This window comes from Chelonia mydas, chromosome 1 (assembly GCF_015237465.2).
Source record: "Chelonia mydas isolate rCheMyd1 chromosome 1, rCheMyd1.pri.v2, whole genome shotgun sequence".
Taxonomy (NCBI): Eukaryota; Metazoa; Chordata; order Testudines; family Cheloniidae; genus Chelonia; species Chelonia mydas.
This window is the reverse complement of record NC_057849.1, coordinates 286,623,545-286,648,367: the sequence shown is the minus strand read 5'-3', so window position 1 is coordinate 286,648,367 and position 24,823 is coordinate 286,623,545. Positions and strand designations below refer to the sequence as shown.

The following is a 24,823-nucleotide window of genomic DNA, read 5'->3' as shown; positions in this document are numbered from 1 at the left end:
CTGCTTCTAATATGGTACACTCACACTTGGGCCTGCTCCAAATCCCATTTATTTCCAGTTCCAATAGTTCCCTTGGGTTTGCCTTTATTGTTAACTTAAGCAAGAAGAAACAAGTTAATTGTGTCACATGATTACGGTAGGCCTTGATATTCAAAAGGCAGAAATTTGATAGTGTCACATGTAAAAAGATATATCAGGGTATAATTAGGCATCTGCTCCTGATTCAGAGGCCTTGTAGATCAACCTGCCCCCAGCTGCTGACCTTGGAGAGAGAGAGGGAGGGGAGTACTATATGAAGTCATTTTGTTTAAAAAAAAATCAACTGTAAAAACATTTTGGAGATTTCAGATCTACTGCCTATTGATCAGTGAAAATTCTCTATAGCTATCATACTAATTTTTTGCTTGGATGTTGGAGAAATCAGAACCAATGTACCATTTCTTGAGGAGGGCTCAGAAAGAGAGAAGCCTTTTTTAGGAAGAAATTGCCACAATTAGATTGATTGATTTGTTTCAAGAAAATGTTTGGTAAAGTCTGGAATAGAATCAGAGCTGACCTGCGTTACATTAGGAAAGTCAGCATTAAAGGGTTTTAATTCTTAATTTTTACAGTACAGTTTACAGCACAAATCCTCTAGGCACTTGCTGCACAACTAAAACAATAGGTTCTAGGCACTGTTCACATATATTGATTAACTGCTGCTGTTAATGCTTTAAGTGCACTTAGTTTATTCATCGATATAAAACATTTTAAAAGATGTTAGGCAAGGAGGTTGCACTGTTTAAGGTTATGGTTTCCTTTTTAAAATGCATTCTGTGTTTCTTTGTTGGAAATGTTTGAATTTTTCCCCACAATATCCTCATAGAATCTGTGTTTTGTGATGCAAATCACCTGACTGGAGATTCTAGATACATATAGTGAGACCTGAAATGCATCAGGTTTCAGAATAGGATAATTGTCCACTGAAAAAGAAGCATTGGGACCTTGGTAGAGCTGGGTGTGGGAGGGAAAACTGGGGGGTTGAGTGCAAAGGGAGCTTGTGGAGGAGCTGGGTGCAGGTGAGATGAAGGAGAGCTCTGGGCCCCTCCTTAGGAAAATTGTGGCTGTGCCCCTGAATGCTGGCCACTGTCAGAGACAGGATAGTGGATTAGGGTCTACATAGGTCTGATCTTGTATGGCAGTTCCTCTGGCGCTACGGAAGGGAAACAAAGTTTAGGCCTGTTTATAGGAACAGGGGCCCCAGTGCATGGCTTCATCTGGAAAACATATAAAATTACTCCTAGGGGAATTTTGGCCAAAAAATTAAAAATTCGGTGCCAAAATTTTTAAAATTCTGCAAAATTCTGCACATTTTTATTAGTCAAAATAATGCAATATAATCATTTTCAATTCTTTTGGTAATTTATTTAAACTACAGTACAATGAATGGAGGTGGGGAGCATTGGAGGAAATTCCCAAATCCCCTTTGTGTAATAATAATGTAGCTAGGTTGACCCTTTATTTATAGTTATTAGTCAACAAATATATACAGCCATATGCTCAGTATTACATCATAGGCAACCGAAGAGCAAATAAGGGCTGGGGACTCAAACTTACTATTTATACTGGCTACTGACCATCTCTAGGTCCCAGAGCACATTTTGATAGGAACATTTTTTAGTCCAAAAATTTAGACCAGTTCTAATCACTAAATACTATAAGCATTTATAAGGCCATACTGTCATTTACAATAGGGCTCCTTTGCACCACTCTGGCAATGTAAAAGAGCCTTAAACTATTACACCTCTTTTATGCTCCTGGGGGAATTCACTAAGAATGGGAACAATTCACCAACAACAATGGGAACAGCTAACCACGCAGGATGCTACATTATGCTCTGCCTGTGGGAACAGAGCCTGCCTCATGCCTACCTCCAAATACCCTGAAGTCCTGCCTCTCCATACCAGGTGCACCGCAATAGCAAGCCAGAGCGACAGAATCTCTCTCATTTGCTAAACTCGTATGCATGCCCAGCCCTGCTTCCTCCTCCTACAGCAACTGACGTCTCCGCACATATGCATGCACTCTCCCCCACTCCCATGCTGATTTATGTCTCTGCCAGCCGCTCCAAGCTGCTGGGGAGGAGAGACCACTCTTGCATCTTCCCTTTTCTTCCCCATAGAAGTCATTTTTCTGCAGGGAAGCAAAGAAATCTGCAGACAACATGAATTCTGTGCCCGCGTGGTGGCGCAGAATTCCCCCAGAAGTATAAAACACAACAGTTTAATGGTGGGGGTGGGTGGGAATTGAATCCCACTTGAACTGAAACTATTATAAAATGTTCAAACAGGGGCACACATATCAGTGAGATTTATACAGCTCTGTTTCTAACCCAAATTGAGTCTTGTAAGAATTATTTTCTAAGCTTTCAACTAAAGGGAATGCTTAAAGATTAGCGGTTCTGTGTACATCTGAAAAAGTTTTCAGTGAGAAGGAAATGAGAAGTCATTAGCAGCTCTCTAAACTAGCCAGATCTTTCTCACAGTCAGCAACAAAATGTTACACTTTACCTCCAGCAGGAATTTGCGTATGATTTTTTTGGCCTATGTGTTGCAATTTTGGGGCCTCCTCTAAAGCTCATTGAAATCAGTGAGAGTATTTTCATTGATTTCAATAGATTTTGGGTCAGGTCATTGGAACCCAATCAAATAAATCCGTGTTAAAGGTACAGACATGTAAGAATACATGTTCTGCACAATAAACTGAAACAAGTATAGAAACATAATGACATCCTTTTAAATGAATATACCATAAAAATACATTTATGAAGGTTTAAACTTCTATACAAACTAAAGTTAAAATAATATGAAAACTGACCAGATAAAAGGAAAGCCTGTTTTTAACTACCTATCCAAAATATGTTTAATTGACCAACAGAGCCCTGATACCTAATGAGTGCACAGAGCTACTAAAAGAATATAATTTTGGTGTGATAAGAATATCCATTTTTTCTGTGTTTACTTTATAGTTATTTGTGAATTAAAGCTTTTATCCTAATACTGCACCAGATTATATGGAGTAGCACCCGTGCTTATATTGAGTAGCACTACCTCCACAAATAGTCCTATTGACTTAAACTGGGCTACTCCATTTGAGTAAAGGTAGCAGAATCTGACCTACTGTTTGTAAGAATACATAGCTGGGAAACAAAGAAATAAATGGTGTCACTAGATTACTCTATTCTTGTCAAAACAAAGTGTTGCATTCAAATTATTTTCCTTTGTAGGGAACAAATTTAGAATACAATAGAACCTCAGAGAAGTACAAACACCTCAGGAATGGAGGTTGTTCATAACTATGAAATATTCATAATTCTGAACAAAACATTATGGTTCTTTCAAAAGTTTACAGCTGAACACTGACTTAATACAGCTTTGAAACTTTATTAGGCAGAACAAAAATGTGTCTTTTAACCATCTTAATTTAAAAAGAAAAGGAGTACTTGTGGAACCTTAGAGACTAACCAATTTATTTGAGCATAAGCTTTCGTGAGCTACAGCTCACTATCAGAGAATAGGTATTCTATTCCAGCACAGCAAAATTTTACAGCCAAGTTTTGTTTGTTTATTTCTAAACCTCGGGTGTAAAGTTAGTTAAAAACAGAGAGGTTAGAATGACAAAATCCACGACTCGACAAAAGCTGGAATTAGCCAGATTTCAGGCTGAGGAAAGACAAAGGGAACATGAAAGACAGATAGAACTCATGCGGCTGAAGAAGGAGGAGAAGGAACAAGAAAGGGAGGCAGCGAAAGAGGCAGCGAAAGAGGCAGAACAACGCCAACCGGCTGCTCACAGGAGAGCTATGGAAGCAAGGGACAAAGAACTGGAGGAGAAGGAAAAAGAGAGGAAGTATGTGGAGGAGATAGAGAAGATAAAGGCTCAGCAGAATATCCCAACAAACCCTAGCAGTCCTTCTCCAAGTACCATTTCCCATCCCAGAAAGTTCCCCACCTACAAGACAGGCGATGATACTGAGGCCTTCCTAGAAAACTTCAAAAGGGCCTGCCTTGGGTACAACATCTCTACTGACCAATACATGGTAGAGCTGAGGCCGCAGCTCAGTGGACCCTTAGCTGAGGTGGCAGCTGAAATGCCTAAAGAACACATGAACAAGTATGAACTGTTTAAATCCAAGACGAGAGTCAGAATGGGGATAACACCCGAGCATTCTCGTCGGAGGTTCAGAGCCCTAAGGTGGAAACCAGACGTGTCATTTACCCGACATGCCTACCACATTGTGAAACATTGGGCTGCCTGGATATCAGGAGCAAGTGTTGAATCTCCAGTAAATTTGCCCTTCCTAATGCAAATGGAACAATTCTTAGGGGTGTTCCTGAGGAAATAGAAAGATACATCCTAGATGGGAAGCCCCAAACTGTAATCGAGGCAGGAGAGATTGGAGCCAGATGGGTGGAGGTGGCAGAGAAGAAGAAAACTGGTCGCAGTTGGAGCGGAGACCAGAAGGGACAACCCCAGACCACACCCTATTACTGGGGGCCGCCCAAAGCCCCACCTACCTCCCAAAGAACCCTCCAGACACCTTATCGTCCCACCACCCCATTCTCCAGCAACCCACCTCGCCCCAGTGACCCGTCAGCTGGACGATGTTTTAAATGTAACGAGCTGGGGCATGTAAAGGCCAACTGCCCCAAGAACCCCAACAGATTACAGTTCATTGCACCGGAATCACACCAGAGGTCCGCAGGCCCAGATACCTCCCAGATACCCTTGGAGCGGAGGGAAACTGTGAGTGTGGGCGGGAAGAAGGTCACCGCGTGGAGGGACACCGGAGCACAAGTGTCAGCTATCCATGCTTCCTTAGTGGACCCCAATTTAATCAACCCAGAGATCCAAGTGACGATTCAACCCTTCAAGTCCAACTCTTTCGATTTGCCTACAGCCAAGTTGCCTGTCCAGTACAAGGGCTGGTCAGGAACGTGGACTTTTGCAGTCTATGATGATTATCCCATCCCCATGCTGTTGGGGGAAGACTTGGCCAATCATGTGAAGCAGGCCAAGAGGATGGGAACGGTCACCCGCAGCCAGGCTAAACAAGCCATGAGGCCTAGCTCTGTTCCGGAAACTTCTATCAGGACCCGGTCAGAGGTGATGGACCCGGACCCCAGGCCAATGTCTGCAACAGCAGTAGTGGATCCAGTCCCAGAAACCCAGACGGAACCAATCCCAGACCCGGAACCAGCCGAACAACCAACACCAGACCCATTGCCAGCACTGAATCCAGTACTTGCAACCTCAACACCAGAGGGCCCCACCGAACCTGAACTGGCAGCAGCCCATAACCCTACACAAGAGGCTCAGCCGGAGCCTGAATCCCAACATAGTGCACCAGTGGAGAGCGGTTCACAGTCAACGGAAACAGCCCCATCCCCTACATCGCTTCCAGAGGGACCAAGCCTAGGTCCACAATCCCATGAGGAACTGATGTCTCCAACATCAAGGGAACAGTTCCAGACCGAACAGGAAGCAGATGAAAGCCTCCAGAGAGCTTGGACGGCAGCACGGAGCAACCCACCGCCTCTCAGCTCTTCTAATCGATTCAGGTTTGTTGTAGAAAGAGGACTTTTATACAAGGAAACTCTTTCTGGTGGACACCAAGAAGACTGGCATCCTCAGAGACAGTTGGTAGTTCCAACTAAATACCGGGCCAAGGTAGCTCACGAAAGCTTATGCTCAAATAAATTGGTTAGTCTCTAAGGTGCCACAAGTACTCCTTTTCTTTTTGCGAATACAGACTAACACGGCTGTTACTCTGAAATCCATCTTAATTTAAATGAAACAAGCACAAAAATGGTTTCCTGACACTGTCAAATCTTTTTTTTAACTTTTCCTTTATTGTTTTAGTAGTTTATGTTTAACACAGTACTGCACTGTATATTTTTGTCTCTGCTGCTGCCTGCTGCGTACTTCCAGTTCCAAATGAGGTGTGTGGTTGACCGGTCAGTTCATAACTCTGGTCTTCATAATGCTTAGGTTCTATTGTAGTTACTTTCTATAGTTAATAATTTTTAAAAAGTGATAGGCTATGGTATACTTATTTAATTTTCTTATCTAGTGTTGAGATGCACATGTAATTTCCATTTTGTTGTAGTAGTTATTAATTATTATTAATATTATTATTTATTATTATGCAATGCTATAGATGTAAATGGTACTTCAGCAGATTACAGACAAGTAAAAAACAGTGGCCATTCCCTTAGGACTTTACAATCTAATTGCAAATGTACGAAATATGTCCATGTGCAATCTTTTCAGGTACACTTATTTGTCTGATTTTGAAAATTCAGCCCTACTGATCTGAATGCTCTTAATGTTCATTGAGTAACTTCCACATCTAATGATCAGATAAGTATACATAGACTGTTAGTGAAAACATACCATTTTAAGACTCTGATTACAGTAAGTGTATTCTTTAAGGTTCAGTTTCCTTTAAAAATATTTTCTGCATTTGTTTTACATGTTTCTTTTTATTCAGAGCATGTCTGTAATTTTTTATATTGTGGTACAAATCCTTTGAGTGAGACTGCATTATTTGACTCCCAAAGTGCAATATCAGAGGGGAGAGAGAAATACAATCCTCTTTCAGTGTCACTGCTTTCCTTTTATTTCCTCTTCCCTTTGCTATCTCTGTACTGGGTTAGTTTTCTCCTGCTATATTTTCTAGGGAAAAGTCATTTTGTTTTGTGCCCACACTTCTAATCTTTCTAAATTACTTTGCATAATTTCTCTGGACTGATTAATGTTCATAACTTCTCCCAGTTTAATACCATCAGCAAATTTCATTAATGGGGTTTTTTACTCCTGCTTTCAGATAATTTAAATAAGATGTTTAATAAGACTAGACAACACCAGTCCCCATGGTATACTTGTAGATATCTTTTTTCCCTTTCCCTACTAAATAAAAAAACCTCCATTTTTTTGGCAAGATTTATTCCTTATATGTCTTGTAACAATTTGGATGGAATAGGAAGCCAAGAAAGGTGCAGCTGTAGTATTAAACAAAGCACTTCCCTCATCAACACTCACTTTGGCCATGTGCTTCAGGGTGCAAAATGAGGAGTGGCCATCACCAAGTTATCTGGAGAAGCAGCTGTGGAGCAGTGGTGTATGTAAAGTAGTAGTAATTAGTTTACTAGATAGGCGTGACTTACCAAATAAAGTGATGGAGTGTTAGTGTGAGAATGATTATGCCGATAATTATGTTAAGCCTCCAAGCCCAGTGTGAATTCACATTTCTAGTAGTGTGTGCAGACTCGGACTGAGCTACTTGCTTATGCAGTTAATACGTAGTGCTGCACCTTCTCTCCTGAGAAACTAGAGGCCTGAGGGCATACAAAACATTACAGTATGGAGCACTACTGCAATGCTGGTCAGGTTGGGGTGGGGTGGGGTGTGTGGACCTGGTCTTTCTAGTCTGTCTGTTCCCTTCTGTTGCCCCCTCTGTTCCTCAACCACGCACCCAACTCTGCTGCCTGCTTAGTGGAAGTTCACAGTGAAACTTTAGGGTATGTCGGCACTGCAGTTAAAAATCCGCTCCTGGCCCATGCCAGCTAACTTGGGTAAAGGGGCTTGTGCTAAGGGGCTGTTTAAATGCAGTGTAGACTTTCAGGCGTGGGTTGGAGCCCAGGCTTTAGGACTCTGTGAGGGTGGAGGGTCCCAGAGCTGGGGCTGCAGCCCGAGCCCGAAACGTCTACACCACAATTAAACAGCCCCTTAGCCCAAGCCCTGCAATCATGAGTCAGCAGGCACGGGCCAGCTGTGGGTGTCTAATTGCAATGTAGACATACCCTAATAAGGGGCCTGATCTGATTAGATTCCCGGTGCATTACATGAGGAGTCTAGTGAGTGATCACTAATGGGATCTGTACTTCTAGCTCCTTCACCATCATATTTTAAATATAACATACATATTTCATCACCTATTTTACGTGCATGTTTACTTTCCTATGTGGATCATTTGGCACTTCACCTCCTTTGGCGTGACTCAACTCTTGGCCCCCACCCACATTTGAATCCTAAGAGGAAACAGGATCCAGGGTTTATTTAGCAGGGAAGTCCCAGGATTTAGCCTTCATGAAGACTAGTCTTCCAGTTAAGTGGTTTATTCTGCGCCTATTAGAATGTAAGTCCTATTTTAGCATTTAAATCCATCACCTTAAGGGGTATTCATTGATTCCCCAGTAGAAACTGTCCTTTCTTATGTTCAAACTGAATTTCCTGGCTGTACAGGATAGCTGTATCATAGTTCTCTTCAAAGCTCTGTTGAGCACTGTTCTATAAATCATCTAGAAAGGGCATAATCACTTCTATAACTCAGTGAATTGAAAATGTTGCCTTATTAATTCAAGTAAGAAACAACAGACTCTACTGGGAATTAACTCAAGTTTCCTTTGAATAATAACTAAATAACTAAAACTCAGCTTCCCCTTTCATGTCATTTCATTTTGGATAGTTTTGTTTTAAATTAAAGAACAAATGAAAGAAGAGTACAAATTTGTGTTAACTTTATGCCTGCCATTTTGGTACTCAGCACTAGAGGGCACTAGAGTAAATAATTTTTGAAACCAGTTTAATTTGCACTGCTGTAATTTTCACACGCAACAATTAACTGCTGGAAGAAATTTGCTTAGAGTGGATGTGTCAGTTTTTTCCACTTTATTATTTTTAAATGTAAGAAAGAGAAAATATTAGTGCACAGGTAATTCCAGAAAGACAATTATTAGAGACAGGAAGGAGATATAGGCAAATATTGCAAACCATTTTCTCTGGTTTTATTTTTAATTTTTAAACAAATTTGCTTCAGCTATCTTCCACCATATTTTGTGTTTACCTCTGCAGAAATTTATTCAACTATGTTTTATTAACACAGATGTTTGCTGAAAGTGAATGTAAAGCTTGTTGACTCTACTACCCTTAGAAGGTGAATTTTAAATGCATTTTCTGAAAGTTCCCACACAAAAATACCCTTGTTATCAGTACAAAACTTATCCAATAAGGAAACAGAAAAAATTACTATAGGATTTAAGGAGTCAATCACAACTATGAACATAGAGATTGAATTTCAAAAAGCAAGCTATAGAATAAATTACTTCTATAAAGGATTTTACCAACTAATTTTGAATCATAAAAAAATTTGAGAAAACCATGATCTGTTCACAAAGGTATCACAAACATTACAAGAGGCAAAATTCGTGTAATACATTAGTTGTTATTAATTATTCATACATTTTTAATAGATTAAAAATGCAAATATTAATGTTGTCATCTCTCAATTTAATGTCAAATCTTGTGTTTCTCTCAAAGGCCCAGCTCTAGGAGTCAAGTGCTGAAATTCAGCTTTCATTTTTTAAAAAAAGTAAGTTGATAGCCTTTGTGGTAGCTTGAAAACTTGACCCAAGTGCACCCTAAAGGGTTAGAAGTCAGAAGACAAATAAAATGAACCCCATTTTTTTTAATCTTACGATTTTAAAACCAATTTCATGATATTTTGAGGTCTGACTTATGATTTTTTAATTCTTAGGGTTGGCAATATGGAAGTCTAAGATAAAATATATGTAGTCTTTTGTGTCCTTGCCACAAATAACTACTAGTTGAGAAAAAAAGATTACAGAGATGCTGACTTCATTGTCATTCAGTTTTCACTAAAACAAGTCCATGTATTATAATAATTTGTGTAATGGTCTTACATGGCCATGAGCTTTCCCATTGTCTGTAGATCCCATCTCTTAAATAATATTTATGAAGATCTAAGCTTTTCCTGAATCAAGCAGCAGGAGTATGCAAATTTTAGCAATAATAACCTCTAGGTCAAGCATTTCCTTGCAGTTAATGATCAGTTTGGTTGGAGTTGTGGACCCTTGAGTTTTACCTTGGGATTGTAACTCAGCCACTCATTAGCTGCTAGAAAATGCTCAACTCTAGCAATACTTCATAAACAGTGTGAAAATATAAATACTTGTCACAGGGTGGCTGGCTGCTGTAACTGAAGTAGGTCCCTGTGCCAGAGCAGGTGTTCCCAGTTGGGCTGCACCTGGTCTATAAAGGATCTGAGGGAGTCTAAGAGCTGGAAGGGAACAGAGTTGGCTGTGAGAAAGAGTGTGAGGCAGGAAGCTGCAGGAAGCAGAACTGCCAAAATCCCCTATGAGGGGAGGCAGGGAGAGCCCCAGATGAGTGAGCTGAGGACCTGTTTTCTTAAGTTGGACAATAAAACTGCCTAAAAGACTGTGGGAATGGCAGAGTCATCTGGAGAGAAGCCCTGTCTTATCACAATGCTTTTTTTAAAAAAAAAGTAATTACTTTTTTGTGTGTGAATTTTTTTTAAGTTGAGCTGTATGTTGCCATAGATATTGGGGATTTGTTTTAAGCTTTAGGAACTGTAATAAACAATGGGTAAAAATTGTTCTTACAATTATGCAAAATAAGTGTGTTCTTGTAAAGGGAAAGCAATTTTTAAACATACAGGGTCAAATCCTTCAGGCCTCAATTCAGCAAGATTCTTAAATCCACGCACAACTTTTAAGTGCATGAGCAGGTCTACTGAAACACATGCTTAAAGGTGTTGTGCATGTACTTAAATACCTTGCTGAATCAGTGCTCAGTCCTTTCTCAGGCGCAATTCCCATTCTGCAACATATTTAAGACTGATCACTAGACTGCATTTGTAGTTCATTTAGTTACAATATAATATCGCAATGTGTAGAGCTGCCTAATAATTCCTAGAATCCTATACAAATAAATGAGCATAAGAAAGATATATTACTCATATTACGGTAAATCAGACGATAAAAAAATATCCTAGAAACTGTTATTCAGGTGAGATTGAACTTAATAGTCTAACTTTAGGTCTATTATTTTGGTTCTTTTGTGGTGGATCTCTGCTCCAGTTGTGCCAACCTGTAGCACAGAGAATAAAGCTTACAATTTCCTACTTCAGAAATATAGGCCTTTACCAATTGAAGTAATGAAGAAATATGCTGTCATTAGTAGTAGCAGCTGAAATGTAAAATCTTAGTCTTCATGCTACAAGATGGTCACAAGCTTGAGCCAGTCTGTCATTCCATCTGAAATAGTAGTGATGTACCAGCCAATATGTAGGCAAAACCAATTATTAGTACAGTGGCTATACAAAATATATTGCTCCACAGATTCTTAAAAATATCACTACATTTCTGTGTGTTCCACCTGTGTATAGTAGGCAGGTGCTCCTGCATTATGAAAGCATCCTCTGAACAAGAACGAAGCATAGATGCTGAGTAGTGATTGGACATCTAACAAAGTGAATACTGGTGAAAATGAGGTAGGATCAGAGGCTAAAATAGGGAAAGAACAAGTTAAAAATTACTTAGATGTCTTCAAGTCACCAGGGCCTAATGAAATACTCCATAGAATATTCAAGGAGCTGACTGAGGAGATAGCTGAGCCATTTGTGATTATTTTCAAAATGTCATGGAAGATGGGAGAAATTCCAGAGGACTGGAACAGGGCAAAGATAGTGCCAATCTATGAAAAGGGGAATAAGGACAACCCGGGGAATTACAGACCAGTCATCTTTATTTTGGTACTTGGAAAGATAATGGAGCAAATAATTAATTAAGCAATCAAGTTGCAAATACCTAGAAGATAATAAGGTGATAAGTAACAGTAAGCAAGGATTTGTCAAGAACAAATCACGTCAAACTAACCTTATAGTTTTCTTTGACAGGGTAACAAGCCTTGGGGATGGGGGGAAATGATAGATGTGTTATATCTTGATTTAACTAAGCTTTTGATACTGTCTCGCATGACCTCATAAACAAACTACGAAAATACAACCTAGATGGAGCTACTATAAGGTGGGGGCATAAGTGGTTGGAAAACCATTCCCAGAGAATAGTTATCAGTGGTTCACAGTCAAGCTGGAAGGGCATATCAAGTAGGGTCCCACAGGGATCAGTTCTGGGTCTGGTTCTATTCAATATCTTCATCTGTGATTTAGATAATGGCACAGAGAGTACACTTATAAAGTTTGCAGACGATACCAAGCTGGGAGGGGCGGCTAGTCCTTTGGAGGATAGGATTAAAATTCATAATGATCTGGAAAAGCTGGAGAAATGATCATTGTAAAATTGGCAGAGCTGCAGTTTAGTACCAGATCGACTGTTGGCCTCCCTTGCCTTGTGGCGTGCCTGCTGCAGTTCCTTTGCTTTCATGCAGTATTGCTGCTGATCCCTGTTGTACCCCTTCACCTGCATCCCCATGCAATCTGCTCATCGATTGTCCACATTTCTACATCTGTGCCATAGCGCTACCTGCACAGCCTCTTTTCCCTGCAGGCCCAAGAAATCAAATACCTCTTGTCTGCTATAGGCAGGAGCATGTTGGAAGCATGTAGCCAGCATGATCGGTTGGGTAGCTGCACGCAAGGGAACGCTTCTATGTGTGCTTACCAAGCTGGGCAGTCAGGAAAATGCATTTTAAAAATATGCAGGTTTTTAAAGGCGGGGTGGGGTTGGCTAAATGGCTTCCAGTCTCTGACCCCTGGCCAGTGGAGTTGACAATTGTGACTAGAATGGTCATTGTTAGGGATTGTGGCACAGCTGCTGGAGAACTGTTAGGGTTGACATAGGTAACGCAATGCGTATACTCACACTGTCGGTTGACCAAGGCTCAACACAATTCAGGGAGGTTGTGACGTTGCACCTCATGATGCTTTATAGAAATATACTTATGAGTGTAAATATGACATAACTGGAATATGTTTTATGCTAGATATGCCATGTAACATATCTTTGCAAAGGTTATGTTCTTCTGCATGTATTCATCCTATTTGTATGCATGTATCATTTTTACATCTGAAGTTATGAGTGTTGGTTCTATGCCTGTATTTAAAGTGTTTGCTGTAGAAAGCACCTAAGGCAGATTTGGTCAACATAGTGTGAAGGGATTATTCAAGTAATTGGGAGTACTTGGCTAACAATGGACCTTGATAGACGCCAATCCACATCTGAGCTTTCCTGGGAACGTCCTGTAGAGAACTGAGTCATGCATGGACATGTGACTTGCCCATATGACTCCAAGACTTCATCTTGTAGCTGGATTCTGCAAAGGAGAGCAGAAGGGGTTTCCACCCCCAAGAGAAAGTCTATTTAAGCCCCTGGAAACCCCTGCATTTTGTCTTCAGCTGGAGCCTCTCAATCCCAAAGAGAAGCCTGAAAGAAACTGAAACAAAGGACAGTAACTACAGGGGTGTGAGTGATTGCTGGACCCAGACTAGAAAGAGGGGCTAGTCTGTCAAAGAAGTTTATTGGAACATCTTTGAGGGTGAGATTTACCTGCATTTAGTTTCCTACTGTATTAGGCTTAGACTTGCATGTTTTATTTTATTTTGTTTGGTAATTTACTTTGTTCTGTCTGTCTTTACTTGGAACCACTTAAATCCTACTTTTTATATTTAATAAAATCACTTTTTACTTATTAATTAACCCAGAGTAAGTATTAATACCTGAGGGGTGGGGGGGCAAACAGCTGTGCATATCTCTCCATCAGTGTTATAGAGCAGTGGTCTCCAAACTGGGGTGCGTGCACCGCAGGAGGTGCGCAAGATGATCCTAGGAGGTGCGCGGCAGCAGGAGCGCCGCCAGATGGCACTCCCCCGTTGTTTTTTCTTCAGCGGCAGCTCTGCACGTCCACGGCTGGTGTTCCCCTCCAGCGCCCCACCTGCGGTAAGTCTTCCGGTCTTCTTCCGTTGGCGGCGTGTCTGCGGCAGGTCTTCCGGTCTTCACCCTGGGGGTGTGCGAGCCAAAAAGTTTGGAGACCACTGTTATAGAGGGCAAATAATTTATGAGTTTACCTTGTATAAGCTTTATACAGAGTAAAACAGATTTATTTGGGGTTTGGACCCCATTTGGAGCTGGGTATCTGGGATGTGGAGACAGGAGCACTTCCTAATCTGTTTTCAGTTAATCCTGCAGCTTGCAGGGGATGTGATTCAGACCTGGGTCTGTGTTTGCAGCAGGCTAGCGTGTCTGGCTTGAACAAGGCAAGGTACTGAAGTCCCAAGCTGCCAGGGAAAACAGGCTCAGAGTTAGTCCCAGCACATCAGGTGGAAGTCCCAAGCGGGTTTCTGTGACCCAGCCCATCACAGAGGTGATGTTACTGCATTGCCATAATGGAGCCCTTACATCAACCAGAGACAAATGTGAGTGTAGATTCACATACAACTAGGGTAATGCTAGGTGACTTATGTTGACCCAGCTTTGTAGCCTAGACCAGGCCTAAGTCATAGATTTATAGAAAAATCTTTATTTTCTACTTTCTATTAAGGAGAAAAATATAAGAAGGAATAAAACATTGGTATATATATCCCTTTCCCCTCATAAGTACAGATTAAGGCAAAAAATTTTAAACGTCACACGTCTGTGTTCAAGTTATTTTCAAATGCAAACACTTCCACATTGTCCTATCCCCCCACTTCTATCATGAACAATATTGTTAGAATGGATAATTTGGCTCACTGTAGTTTTTCAATACTACACTCAATTTTAGTAAACTGGACCATATCTGAGAAGCCAATCAGAATTCAACGTGAGGTGTAACATATTACATCCTGGCTCCTATGAATGTCAACAAGGTTACAACTCTTTAAGTTGATTATAGTTTAGCTCTTGTTGCTAAACCATTTATCTGCAGTTGTTCCCCTTTGATTTTTTAGCTCGAAATTTAGTTTTATACAGCAAATACACGACTTGTCAGTCTACAGTGTAACCAGTAAAAAGCTTTTGCAGGAGACAGGCATAATGATGGATTAGTGTTTTAGTTTTACATTAATTAAAAATAGTAATGATCAAAATTATATTTGGCAGCTGTATAAAAGAAAAAGATCATTATTTTATCAAAAATGATTAAAAACTGCACTTTGTCCTTTTATACTATTAATATGTACTATCAAATAGCAATTTTTTCATTTGCAGTTACATCCTTCACTTTTCTGTTTGAAGCTCAGCGGATTTATATATATTTTCTTATTACTTATAAGCCCACAGTGTCCTTTTATGAGATCCTATATCATAACTACATACTTTCTTGATCAACTTTTTTTATCTGCTACAGAGCAAAGGTTATATTTTTTAAATACAATAGATCAGCTGTTCCATTTTTTATTCTTATTCTACAATAATGAATAAGCTTATTGAATCTTTTTTGTTTTGGCCACTGGAGCTTATTTATTTGCATGCCAGACAGGAAAGAGACGAAGATCAGTTGTGTGGCATCCCATGCTCTGATCTGCATTGCAAATGAGAAAATGCAGATGATATGCCTGGCATGTTGGCCAAAGTTTTCAAACCTAGGCATCTAAATAATCACTTGATTTCTCAGAGGTGCTGAACAGCCTAAACATCACTTGAAGTCAATATGGATTCTGAATGTTCAGCACCTCTGAAAACCTGCCCATTTCTATGTGTCTAAATACGGATTTTGTTCACTACCTTTATGTATCCAGATAGTAAACTGTTACTTATTTATTGCTTATATATATATTTCCACTAGTATTTTTAAGTGGATTGGGACAGTTATAGAAAGAGAGAAGAGCTGTGTACTTTCCAGCAGAGCATTAGTTGCTTGAAAGATAAGAAACCTAGGGTATGTCTACACTGCAATTAGACACCCGCGGCTGGCCCATGCCAGTTGACTTGGGCTCGCAGGGCTCAGGCTAAGGGGCTGTTTAATTGCAGTATAGACTATCTGGCTCGGGCTGCAGTCCAAGCTCTGGGACCCTCCCACCTCGCAGGGTCCTAGAGCCTGGGTTCCAAGCTGAGCCCGAATGTGTACACCACAATTAAACAGCCCCATATCCTGAGCCCAGCAAGCCCGAATCAGCTGGCACAGACCAGCTGTGGGTTTTTAACTGCAGTGTAAAGATACCCCCACTGCCAGATCCTCTGATCTGATACATCCCCTTTGTGCCATTCAGTGGCACAAAGGTGCTGTGAAGCTGGCTTAACAGCCTTCCTGGAGATTCTTCCAGTTGTCTTAGCTAGTTTCCTGGCAAATTTCCCTTAGAACCTAGCTAAGCCAACTTCATACTCCCTTTATGCCTCTGGAATGGGTATGGGGGATCTCTCTCCAGATGACAAAGGCCTCATGGCCTTTGAAGTGAGCTTGAAGACAGAAGGGAGTGGCCATATTACTGCAGACAATCCTTGGCTGGCAGAATGACCTTTGAGGGCTATTGTAGATGAGCACAATTTACAGCAGTTGGGAGAATGTTCTATGTTCTGCTACAGATTGAGCTAACCCTGGGCCAGCTCCAGAGTTGGTAATGTAGGTAGTGGCAGTGCACCTAAAAATTTTCAAGCTTATGGAAATGCGTCTATGAATACTGCAGGGCATCTGGGAGTTTTGGGAGCAGATACGGGTGGTGGGTAAAGCCAGGGAGGCTCCATCATCTTCACTATAGATTTCTAGGTTTAAGTCCACATAGAAATTAATGTTACTCCCACATTTGTAACTTCTCCTCTGTGGCTTCTTCTCCCACCTTAGACAAGCAGGAAGGCTAGCCTCCCTAGTGAGACTTTGGGAGTCACCAGATGGTGCTATTACAGATAATCTCAGAAGTTCTCTTTAATTGAATATATGAGTAGATGGATCCTGGAAGAAATATGGTTAATTGTGATGCAGTTCTTTTTAGGCTGGAAACTTTTGCTCATTGCCTGAGTGTCTCTTTGACTTGAATAAATTTTTAGGTGCACTGCCACTACTTACAGGATTTTTAGGCCGGGAGCATAAAGATACTGCAAATCAGGAATAAATCCATTGAGCAAAGGAAATTATAGAGAAGTAGAACCAGCATAACAGCAGAACTGGGCTGTAAACAACCTATATTTAGCAATTACTTGAAACCCAAGTAATCTAATTTGTTTTCTAATTTTCCCGTGACTTCTAATGAACCTGGTGAATATAACATGGCACCAGCCCCACTTTGGAAACAAAAATAGAATGTAAGCATCTGAGACTTATTCAGTAATGTAAACATAACCAAAACAAATCCAAACACTTAAGTCAAGTATACGTTCAGTACAAATTCAAATGTAGGACATTAATAGTAAAGGCACTATATAAATACAGTCTAAATCAAAAAGAGTCATTGCCACATGGAAATTACATTGGTTTCTCCTTCCTTCTGTGACCTGTTGCCTGAAAATAGACTTTTGAATAAAAATATGAAGTATTTTCCAGGACGCTCTAAAAGTATACTTCTCTTGCAGCAACTGTAGTAGTCATCTTTCTTGTGATGCTGGGAAGCAAACCATAATCAATCAAGTAACATAGGTTGTACTGGCTAACTTCCTAATCTTATGGAGGAGTAGAACTACACAGCATAGCTTCCTTGAAATAAAGACTTATTCTGAAGGATTTATTTCAGTTAAAAAAGATACAAGCATACATCTGTTTTCTCTGTACTCTTTGTTTTGGTTGCACACAATCTATAGTATGCATATTCATTTGAAAGTCAAATTTGCCCAGGTCATCATAGGAATTAGTGTTCTAATTTACAAGGGCCAGAAAAAAGACCACATCAGAATGTAGGGACTTGTACTTTTGAGCACCATATTTCTTCCTTGCTCCTGTCTGAGTCAATGAAGCTCAATTACCAAGGTCTGTTTGTTGTAGCATCTGCTCAGCTGCCTGCTTGTTCAGTTGCTTGTCTATTTCTGCACAACGCTGCAGAGAATCGGTTATGGGAACTGCTATTTACAAGCTATCAAGCAAAATCAAGTTTCAAGTGAAGAAAACACAAGCATCAGGTAGGGACTATGCACCTAAATGACTGCTTGGGACTCTCACAGTTTACCACAAAAGCAAAATACAAGTGGTCTCAATTTCACATAATTTTAGAATTTATTGAATTGCTTTTTTCTTCAACTTTAGACTGCTGAATAAGGCAACTTGAATCTAATGCTGTAGTGAAATTCTAAGTAACATAAAATGTTAGATTTTGCCTCAGCAATTGACAACACAGTTTTTGAAAGATGATATTTGTATATTTAATAAATATTTACACATTTACATTTGCATTTTTAATTTATAACACCAGTGAGATAAGTATAGCTAACAGTTTTCAGTATACGTATACCTCACTTTTACAATAGGTTTATTTCAGAAGACAGACTTAATATCCTTACTGATTCATTTGAGCAGGTTCTTTTTTTTAAAAAAGTCAGTGAATGTTTTTGTTAGCAGGACTTGTTAAAGCTTTTGATTTCTTCCAGGGGAACAGACATTTCAGATGCCATCAGAAAAGAATACCAGATTCTGATAAATTTCCAAGCAGAAATCCATTGATAATCTAGCAAAATACTGATCTTAGAAGCACAGATAATTTTTTCTGAAGTTCAGATATTTTGGGAGTGGGAGTAGTAACTTTCAGTAAAAGATCACCCAATAAGTAAATTCCCTTTTGTTTGACAATACCTGTACCTCTGTTGTACATTGTACTCTTATTTGTGGAATAGTTTTAAAAAAAACTGAACTGCATGGGTAAAATGTTATAGTAGAGATAATCTTTTCTTTTCCAGTCTCACTCATTAAACTTACATTCAGTCTGTTAAAATCTAGTTTATGACAGAAAGCTTTAATTGGATTTACAGAGATGAAGCTTTTATGTTTTCTGCAATTATGTCTCTACGAGGCAGGAGGAAGTTATGGGCCTGTCTTATAAATGACATTAAAGATACACAGATTGAAATGAATTATAAATAAGAAACAAAATAGCATTGAAAGAGAATGTTTCCTAATTTCATTAGTTAATCCTGTCTTAGAATATTATTTAACCAACACACTGTTCCTTAATATGATTTGTCAAAATTATTATGTATATAATGGGAACATGCTCCATACACACACACAAACAACATAAAAATATTATTAAGGTTGCAAAGTCAAGTACTCAAAAGTTAGGAATGCCAATGCTACCTTAATTTGACTCCCTCTTCCACCTTGTGTATATGCATTATGAGACAGTCTTTAATAACATGATCACATACTGTTTTTCCATCATAGGATCCCTGCCTCAGTCAGTGTACAGAATGGACCATACTCACTAACTAAGCATCTATTTAATGTATTATTTTATTCTTGTTATTCATGAGTGTGTGCTTTAGGACTGATTGACTGAATGGTACTTAGACCCTACTCTGAATAGAGAATTATTAACTTCCTCATGGGCTTTTTTATGGTGCTCATCACTATAGTATCTGAGGTCTTCATAGACATTAATGATTTTGTTTTCACAATGCACCTGTGCAGTGAGGGGTAGTATCTAATATTACAGATGGGGAACTGAGGCACAAAGTGTTCAAGGTCAAAAGCGTCCATATATTTTGGTTGCCCAACTTGAGACACATGGGACTTGATTTTTCAGAGGACTTAGCATTATATAGCACTTTATATGTTCAAAGCACATCTACTGATTTCAGATGCAGCTTTGAATGTCTAGCACTTCCGGAAATCAGATCCAGGTTTTCAAGTTGTACATCCAGAAAATGAGGAACACACAATTAGTTGATGTTTGGTTGAAGTGCCTTGCCCAGCATCACACAGGAGTTCTGTGGCAGAGGTATGGATAGAATCTAATTCTCCAGGGCGTCATTCGGCTGCCCTAACCATGAACTATCCTTTCTCTTCCTTTAGTCTCCTGCCTTATTGATTACACACCCTGCCAAATGAAAACACAAATTCCATCATGTAGACACCCACATGGGTCATCAGCAGGGTTTGAACTTTTAGATCCACTACATAGACCTCTTGCTAATTGAGCTAATGGAGAAACTGACAGCAATAGAAAGGGATAAGACACACACACTTTGCTAGTGGGCTTCACAAATATTTGCTGACCGCTGAGGAATGATGAGACTCAGGAATGTCCTTCCCTGATCCCAGTCTCTTTTCCCAACCAGTCTTCCATCACTACCACCTTGGCTCCCAGTCTTGCCCCCAGACTCCTTGCCCCAGTATCTCCCCACTGGGTTATCATCTCAATCTCTCCATCTCCCCAAAAAAACTTGCTTAGGCTCCTCATGCCAGTCTTCCCTACCCCACAGCTCCCTGTTCCAGTGTCCTTGCTAATCTGGTCCCAGTCTCTGTGCCCCCACCTAACTCCTTATTTAATGATGATACGGCCCACAACAAATGGGCAGTTTCAGGGAAAGTCCTGCTTGGTCCCTGTAGCCCTAAGCTGGATCATGCTCATTGCAGATGGACTCTTTGGAGAATTTGGCTGCCTAACTCTAACAAATCTTTACTAAACACATGAACTAAGATTCAAAGTCTTATAACTTTGCCAAATTTGGATTTTTATTCACATGAACAGGAAAAGGCACAACCCTGTCACCAGAGCAAAGCCCCTACCAAATTTCAAACCTTTGCTCCAAAGGATAGAGATACTAAAGTTTTCAACTAAATGGTTATAAGTTTTTGTTTTTTAACATTCCTAACCTCATGCTCAGAAATGGCTGAACCATTTTAGCTGAAATTTTTTGAAAAAACTCAAAGTAGACAACCCAGCATGAAAAATTTGTCTGAATGGTTAAAGTTTGGGAAAACTATAAGCAATTTAAAACAAGGTCTTAAAATGGAAAGTGTTGTGAAAACTTAACTATAGTTGGCACTACCAGCGCTGCAGGTTTTTGATAGATATGAAAACAGCAAATCTAGCAATGTTTCTGAGCAAGCCAGCAGTTGCTTTAAAAATGGCATAAAAATAAATATTTATAGGTTTTAGGGTAGAAAATTGAAACCTGATGAGCCTTTTGTCAAAATAGAATTATGTTCCACATACCTATTGTTATTGATTTAAATATCCAGTGGTCATCACAGCTGATCTTTGTGAGCCAGGAAGTGAGGTTTATACATCACTCCCGAATGCAGGTTTCTGATGGTAATACTTTACCAAACAGAGTACCTTTGACTTGATGTGTGTTTGTTATCCAGCTGTCAGTGTGCATTAATTTATTCCTAAAGGGCACTGAAGCTGGGGTCATCTACCACCTTTTATCTGAACTTTTGATCTGAAAAATGCTAAGTGTTGTTATGTCCATTTAATAGACTGGTAAATTGAGTTTAAATGACTTGCCCAAGATCATACAGCAAGTCAGTGGCAATGCCAGGAAAAGCATGCAGGAAACTTGACAAAATCCCTGTTCTGCTTTGGACAATATTTCCTCTCTGGTATTTAAATGATAATAGTTGTTAATACCTAGCACATACCATTTGTAGACCTCAGTTCTCTTTAAAAAGGTGGATTACTATTATTAGCCACATTTTACAGATGGGGAAACTGAAATTCAGAGAATTAATTAATTTGCCTGACGTCACACAGGAAATCAGTGTCGAGATCTGGTTTCTGTTGCTGATTCTAACCCCCAGTCTCATCTCCTGTCCACAAGACCACACTGCCTCTCACAGGTATACTAGATAGATCATGAAATTCATAAGTTGTCTAAACATAAACTGTTTAAACAGCTTAGGAATTTCACTTTGTAGCTTACTTTGTGGGAGGGATTTAAAAAAAATTATAGCATACGTTACATTAAAGATGTGCTATTTTGGAAAGAGATCCATTTGCATTCAGACTCTAATTTGCATTAAAATGATTTATGTTACTCAAAGCAACAGGAAGTTCTTCTCTAAATATCTTTTCTTTATATATATGTTTCAGATTGCAGATATACATGTCACTCTCACTGTCGAGATCTGGTGCATCTGGACTGTCAGCAGAATGGAAAATTAATGGAATACGTCTCCATATATGACGAGTTAGATCAAACCAACAATGGTCAGGTAATATGTTTTGCATTTGCAGAATTGCTACTTTCCATCTGTCAGTTACATAATAAAGAACCTTCTTCCTGTTCCACCCATCTATTCAAGATCAAAATGTACTTCTATTGGTAATTCAGTAGCTGACACTTTCCTGCTAAGTCAATACAGAATAAATGTACCAGAAGTTCTGTGCTGCTGGAGATATTATATTTTGGATAAGAAACAAGGCCAAGGGCGTGACCATTTGTGATAAAGATCCTACTCAAGTTTTGTTGCAAGAGAGTAAGGGTTTTAATCCTTCTGTTGTGATCAAATTCCAGTTTGGGTAATTTCATATTTGCTTACGTAGATTCTTCTCAAGTTTTAAATAGACACAATGTGCTTTTTCCTTTCTTTTCCACAAGTATTGTGTTACGTTACTGCTTGCTTTCCACCCCGAGGATGGCCTTGTATCAATGTTTTTCTTTTTACTTGTGGTGTACTTCAAAATAGTACCAACAGAGGAGTTTTTCTCCTCACCTGAAAAGGCAAGGAGTTTACACCCTATGACTAATACACTCTACTGCATGCATGCACACACTCACTGTCAGTCTGCTCTATAGCTAGGGCAGATAGCACCACCTATTATTAAGGTTACCCGACACTTCCCATGATAAGACCCTATTTTCAATTGTTTATAGCTTTCCCAAACTTTAACTGTTTGGGCTGAAATTTTCCATGCCAGGTCATTGCCTCAGTTTAAATTATTATTTTAATATTTTTTTTTATTTCAGCCAAAACAGTTCAGCTGTTTCCAAAAACAAGGCTGGGGAAAATACATTGTTTTGCCCATATTACATTCTGGTGACTTTTTTTTAAAGCTCTAGTGCCCCCAAGCTTTGGGAAAGGCACTTGAAATTTGGCAGGGAGTAGTCTTTGGGTCAGGGATGTGCCTTTTACCATCCCCATGAAAATCGACCCAAATTTGGCCAAGTTAAAAGCCAAATGGCATAAGCTTTGAAAAATGGCATTTCGTACATGCTTAGCAGAGACTTCTTAGATTTTGGCAGCTAGATGCCCTAAATAGTCCATCCTCACTGGGCATGCTCCAGCCAGGAGCTGAGCAGGACTCTTTTCCTACAATTGTAGCTCTGGGCTACTGCAAGCCATGCTAGGTCCAGGCATCTGACCTGAGCGCAAGGAGCCTGTCTCTTCTGTGTTCTCAAGGACTTCCTGCTGGTGGAGGAGGAAGCAGATAAGTCAAATGCAGAGAGAACTAGGACATATGAGTGACCAAGGGAGTAGATTGGGACAAGGAACCTTGGGGCAGGGGGACTAGGCCTAGAGCCTGGGGCTGGAGAGAGAGAGGAAAACTGGGACTGGGAGTTGGGGGGAGATTTGTCTAGTTGGGTCAGGAGACTTGGACTGGGTTTGGAAGCCAGGAAGAGACTGGGATTGCTTCTTCCTCAGGTTAATTTGCTTTCTCGATTGGCTTGGTCACTTTGTTTACCTTAGATGCAAATGTACTTTTGTTTTCTTTTGCTTGTGATCAAACTATGCTGTTTTTCGTATCTGCCTGTTAGCTTGATCCATGCAGATAGGTGAATGCACATTCCTTTGCATAGGGCAGGCTTGCTTATTAGCTGCCTCCACAACATTTTTTAGACCGTATTTCCAGCATACATACATAACTCTTTATACACAAACCATACATACATCTTGCAATGATCTTCATTACCAGCATGTCATTGTTTTTTTATATGATATCTTACAAGACGCTGTTTGGCTAAATATTCTGACAACAATGTGTTGGGTGCGCCCTTTGCTAGTTGGCATAAAGGGGCTCTTAGGATCGCAGAGGGGAGAGGATAGAAGGGCCAAACTGGGAGGACAGGCAGAAAAGTCTGTTCCCACTATAACACTCATATCCAGAACCCAAGATTCCTGAGTCTCACCATGCCTCTGTTGTAAGCAAATATCTGTGAAACCCACTGGCAAAGGGTCCCATCCCTTTCTAGTGCTGGTACACATAAGGTATGTCTACAGTGCAGGAAGAGATACAGGACAGCAAGTTTCTGACTGACTTAGGCTCATGGGGCTTGCACTACAAAAAGGACTAAAAGCAGCAATGTAGATGTTCGGGCTGCAGCCTGGGATCTGAGACCCACTCCCCTCACCATATTTCAGAGCCCAGGCTCCAGCCTAAGCCCAAACATCTGCACTGCTATTTTTAGCCTCATAGTATGAGCCTCATGAGCTCCAGTCAGTCGACCCGAGCTCTGAGACTTACTGTTTCAAGTCTTTTTTTGCAGTGTACACATACCCATAGAGGATGACAACCTACTACTGTTATCTATCACTCCCTTAGGCCAAGTGACAGAGGTCTGTGATGGATGAAAAGGTTCCAACCCTGCTGATGACCCATGCTGGTGTCTATATGATGCCACAAGATGGAACTTCTAGTTTTTTCAGATTCCTTTTTTAAAAACTAAGGAAATTACACACACAAAATTATACTAAGAGAACATTACTAAGATTGCTAAGTCAAGCATGCAAAAGTTAAGAAATGCTTGCTTTTGCATCCTTAATTCCACCCCCTTGTGTGTATGCATTATGATATCTTTAATTACATGATCACATTTTTCCAGAGAACCCTGGCTCATTCACTATACAGGGTGGACCGAGCTCTGGGGGTAAACCAGGTTGTGTAATAAAGAAGGCTGTTGTCTGTAGGACCCCGGCTTCATTTGTGTCAGAAGTTGGCAGGTATGTACTGAATGAGGCAGGAGACTACAGGAAGAAAAAGGGTGGCCTCAGGGTTAAGGTAGCTGAATGCTGCCCTGGAAAATTAGATTCTATGACTGCTTTTTCCATGGATTTCTTATGTGATGTGAGTCAAGTACTTTAAGCCAGAATTTTCATAAGTGGTCACTAATTCCTAATTTTCTGGATGCCAGACTCTAGACCTTGGGGGTCTGATTTGCAGAAC

General features: G+C 40.1%; 1 protein-coding gene across 1 annotated transcript in view; it reads left to right on the top strand.

Annotated features, from left to right (window-relative positions):
• Window positions 1–24,823, top strand: part of RASSF3 (Ras association domain family member 3) — a 173,136-nt gene that overhangs the window by 29,121 nt on the left and 119,192 nt on the right. The window contains exon 2 of the mRNA XM_037887319.2: window positions 21,752–21,873. Within this exon, the coding sequence (XP_037743247.1) occupies window positions 21,752–21,873 (122 nt within the window). The remainder of the gene's footprint in view (window positions 1–21,751; window positions 21,874–24,823) is intronic.